This window comes from Grammomys surdaster, unplaced genomic scaffold, assembly GCF_004785775.1.
Source record: "Grammomys surdaster isolate TR1022 unplaced genomic scaffold, NIH_TR_1.0 262, whole genome shotgun sequence".
NCBI lineage: Eukaryota > Metazoa > Chordata > Mammalia > Rodentia > Muridae > Grammomys > Grammomys surdaster.
In genome coordinates, this window is record NW_021604703.1 from 2503388 (window position 1) to 2507871 (window position 4484).

Sequence of the window (4484 nt, forward strand, 5' to 3'; positions counted from 1 at the left end):
TATATAATGTTATATGTGTAAAATAATAGTAGTATATATTTTATTTTATGTGTATGGGTGTTTTGCTGGCAAGTCTGTCTTGTCTATGCACCAAGTGCATGCCTGCTGAGACTATGAGCCGCCCTATGCCTTTTAGGAACCAAGCCAAGGTCCTCTGGAAGAGCAATCTGAACTTTTAACGAGAGTCCTATCTGAGCTATCTCTGCTGCCACAAAAGATGCCAGTCTTTCCAGGAAAAACTGTAACAAAGGCTGTTGCACATGAGACTCTCAGAGGGTCACAATATCTCTCTGAACCACAAGAAAAAGTTGAGAAGGTAGGCTGTTTAATGCTTAAATTCTTAGCCTCTTTCCATTGAACACCCAGGATGGCCTTCCCAGGATGGCCTAGGACACAAAGCTATCAAAGTCACCCTTTCCCTCAAGGGGAGTGAACCCTGGGAACCTGCTCCAGGAAAGTGGCCTGAAAAGACGCAATCCCGCCCCCTGGAGCCGACCTGCTCGGGGCGTGGCTCACAAACGCCCCACCTCAGTCTTCCAGTCTGGGCGGAACTAGAAGTGCTCACCCAACCCGGGCCCCATAGCAATTAGAGGGGCGTGGTCGAATGAAGCCACACCCCTTCCTCGCTCACAGTTCTTAAGCCAGGTTCAGCCCCGCCTTCTGTACCGCCCAGCCAGTTCTGAATCCTGGCTCGGCTCCGCCTCAGGCGCACGCGCGGCCGATGGCCGGCGCCCACCGTGCGTCACTCAGGCCCCTGCCCCGCCCCCGCCGCGCCGCGCCTCAGAGCCGGGACGGCGGGGCGGGCCTTGCGGCCCAGGCCCATGCCCAGAGCCCGCCCCGGCCTCAGGCCCTATGTAAAGTTGGCGGTGGCCGAGTCTGAGGCGTTGGTGGGAACTCGCGAGCCTGTCACACAGACCCCCTCAGCGCCCCGTCTTCCGCGTCGCGGTATCCTCATATCCCCGGACGGGTGCTGTGGGAGGCTGAGGACGGCATGCGGGACTACGACGAGGTGACCGCCTTCCTGGGCGAGTGGGGGCCCTTCCAGCGCCTCATCTTCTTCCTGCTCAGCGCCAGCATCATCCCCAATGGCTTCAATGGTATGTCAATCGTGTTCCTGGCGGGGACCCCGGAGCACCGTTGCCTTGTGCCTCACACCGTGAACTTGAGCAGCGCGTGGCGCAACCATAGTATCCCGTTGGAGACGAAGGACGGACGACAGGTGCCTCATAGCTGCCGCCGCTACCGACTGGCCACCATCGCCAACTTCTCTGAACTGGGTCTGGAGCCAGGACGGGATGTGGACCTGGAGCAGCTGGAGCAGGAGAACTGCCTGGATGGCTGGGAGTACAACAAGGACGTCTTCCTGGCCACCATCGTGACAGAGGTAGGTGGCAGCCCCTTTCAGGGTCTGGTGACATCGCGGACGACGGTTGTAAGCCCTTCGTCCAACGCACAAGCTGATGAGCATCCTCCAGTCAGGTGGCCCAGGAACATTTTATGAGATGACTTCTAGCCACAGTACGCCCCTCAGAGTACAAGTGTCAGGCTGGCTATTCGTCCATAGGGTCACATTGAAGTTAGAGTCCAGAAGGTACAGCCCCTAGGACATGCCCTGAGACCCTGAGTGGTGGGACTTTCTCAAGATAGTGATGTAATTCAGAGGGGTGGGATTCAGACTTGCTCCAGAGAGGAGGACACAGTTTTAGCCTCTGTTTAGAAAGGAAATACTCTTTACAGAACTTTTTAAAGTTAAAGAAACATATGTTCCAAACTCTCTACCCTTTCTGTAGTTACTCTTCTTTCTGTCACCTAACCTCACCCCAAAATGAAGTCTTGCCATGCCCCATGAGAAACTGTTTTCTGTTTGCCCTCTATGGATTGTTACTTCTTAAAGACCCTGTATCTGCAGATCTATCCAGGGTGATTTGTTGGTATGGAGTCTTTTCCACAGTATTCTGATACAAGATCACTGGAGAGGGTTAGTTAAGGCAAATTACCTTCTCTGAAGAGCAATGGGAACCTAATTCCTCATCTCCTCGCACTTATTCTTGGGTGACTTTGACGCTTCTCAGTCACTCAGCTAGGGATATGACATACTGTTTAATGGTTCATGTGGATGTGTTTGGGGATCTGGGCACCTATTGTAATTTCCTGGAGTCTCACCAGTACTGAATATGCAGAATATGAAAAGAATCTTCTGTAATACCATTGAGCAACTGGTACATTGAGTGTCAAGGATTGGGATTGACCAGTTAGGCTTTCTGGAGGAGATAGCTTCTTGATTCTTGATGAGTTTAATCTTTACGTCTAGATCCAACAGCAAGAAATGGTTCCAGGAGGATGTATAGAAAGGAGCAGTAGGGAGAAGCTAGGAATACCTGTTTGGAATCTAAGTCTCCTGGAGGTACAGACTGAGCTTCCCTCCTTACAGGGGCCCTCAGGTATATTTTTCTTCATGGAGTTGTCATCCTTCAAGAGTAGAGTCTCAGAGTATCCCCACAAGAGTCACTGCCTGTTTCCTTTGGGTTAGTTAGATGTATCTAAAACCTTTGCTTTACCTATTACATAAGTAGTAAGAATGAAATCTGAGCTCCATTGGTGATTTTTAACTTCAGTGACATCGTGCCAGGATCAGGCATAACTACCTAACAAAAAGAAGACTGATGCTAGTCAGTGATGGAGCACTCCTTTAGTCAGAGCACTCAGGAGGCAGAGGCAGGAAGATCTCTATAAGTTGGAGGCCAGCCTGGTCTACAGAGTGAGTTCTAGGACATCCGGAGCTAGACAGGGAAATCCTATTTTGAAAAACAAAACAACAACAAAAAATATATATATTTATTGAGATAGCTGAATGGTTTTGACCCATGAGTCCACAGAGAAGGGATTTTCAATTGTTGTACATCCTGAGCTTTAAATTCATATTGTTTGGAAGCAAGTGATGGCAGAGGTTGTTGGGGTTGACACATGAGTTCCTGAAATCTGTGGCTGCCCAAAGAAGGGGCAGTTGAAATCTGAAGCAGCTTCCTGTCATGTCTTTAACTTTTACCCCGACCTTGAGAGTGCTGAGCTTTCTCTAGTCATTTACCCCTGCTTTCCTGTCATCTTGCTTGCTGCTGAGGCTGAAAGCAGTACTGTTCAGCTCCCCAGAAGCTGGCTGAGCAGCAAAAGTCCAGATTCTTTTGACCTACTGCGTTACTAATGTCAGTGTTTATTTACTTATTTTTCAATGGATCTAGATGGTATTGAGCTGTCTTAGCAGTTTCGTAAGAGTTATATGCCCTTTCACCTACTTACAGGTCAGCAGTCTTTGCAGGAGGCAAGTTTAATACTTTACTTAGCTCTTTTCTTTGGAAATACTATAATGCCTGTTTTGAAGTTCAAGACTTGTGCACTCAGATGAACAGACATTGTTGAAAGCTGCTGCATTAACACTCTGATGACTTTTTCCAAGGTCTGTTTTCTTTCAACCCAGACCTGTTCTGCTGACAACTGCAGCTAGTCAGCTCCCTGCCTGCTAAATGTCTCTAAACTTGCCCTCTGCCCCAAATCAAGGATAGAGGTCTTTTAAGTACACTGATAATTAGACAGGGCTACACAGAGAAACCCTGTCTCAAAAAAACCAAAAAAAAAAAAAAAGTACACTAATAATTGAATTTCTCGTCTTTCTTTTTTTTTTTCCTTTTGACAGAAGGCTGACTTTTTTTTCCTTTCAAGTTAGATTACATAAAGTACTAAATTTTGCAATAGATTAGGTTTCTGTGTCTCCCTGAATCTTTACAGGATGCTAGATGAGGGAGATCTTGAAGTGATGAATGAATTAATTATGAATCTTTCTAGAAGGCTTAAGAACTGATAGACAAAAGAGAAATTTGAGCCACAAGATTGATTGGAATGTTTAAGGGAAATGTGATTCTCCACCCTACTGACTGCAGCTTGGCTTTGTCTGTGTGTGTCTAAAACCAGACAGTACGGTTGGACAAAATAAAGAGACCCTTCTTAAGAGGTCAAAGAGCTTGTGTGTCCATTTTCAGGAAAGCTTAGTGAGCTACATGCTTGTAGGCTGGTCCCTCCTCTTGTTCCTTGCTCATCCCAGGCACACCTAGAACCCTCAGTCCCACCACATCATACTTCTGAATCCAGGACTACCCTTTCCTCTGAGAACCTGGGTGATTTCTTAGGTTTCTGGGTTACCTGCTCTGTGGTTTCACGGAAATTCAGCCAAGTTTTCATTATAGCTTTCTGGAGCCTATGACTTAGGACTCCTTCAGCTGGTCTGACATGGCTTTGCATTGTCCTAGACCATTTCCCTGCTCTCTAAGTCTCTTGCCTAGGCATGGACAGTTCTCCAAATCACTCTGTTGTTCTGGATTAGGCTTTCCATCAGTCTTGTCTCTTGCCTAGATCATCTTGGAAAATGGGAATTCCTTCCCACCGTTTTTCCACAACCTACCTGATTGAAAATTATACCGGGCAGTGGTGGCGCA

General features: G+C 47.6%; 1 protein-coding gene across 1 annotated transcript in view; it reads left to right on the plus strand.

The window, feature by feature from the left end:
- The first annotated feature begins 827 nt into the window (after positions 1-827).
- The window catches only part of LOC114628021 (solute carrier family 22 member 5), a 26780-nt gene continuing 23123 nt past the window's right edge, over positions 828-4484 (plus strand). Inside the window, exon 1 of the mRNA XM_028775974.1 lies at positions 828-1384. Coding sequence (XP_028631807.1) covers positions 992-1384 — 393 coding nt within the window. The 5' untranslated portion in view covers positions 828-991. The remainder of the gene's footprint in view (positions 1385-4484) is intronic.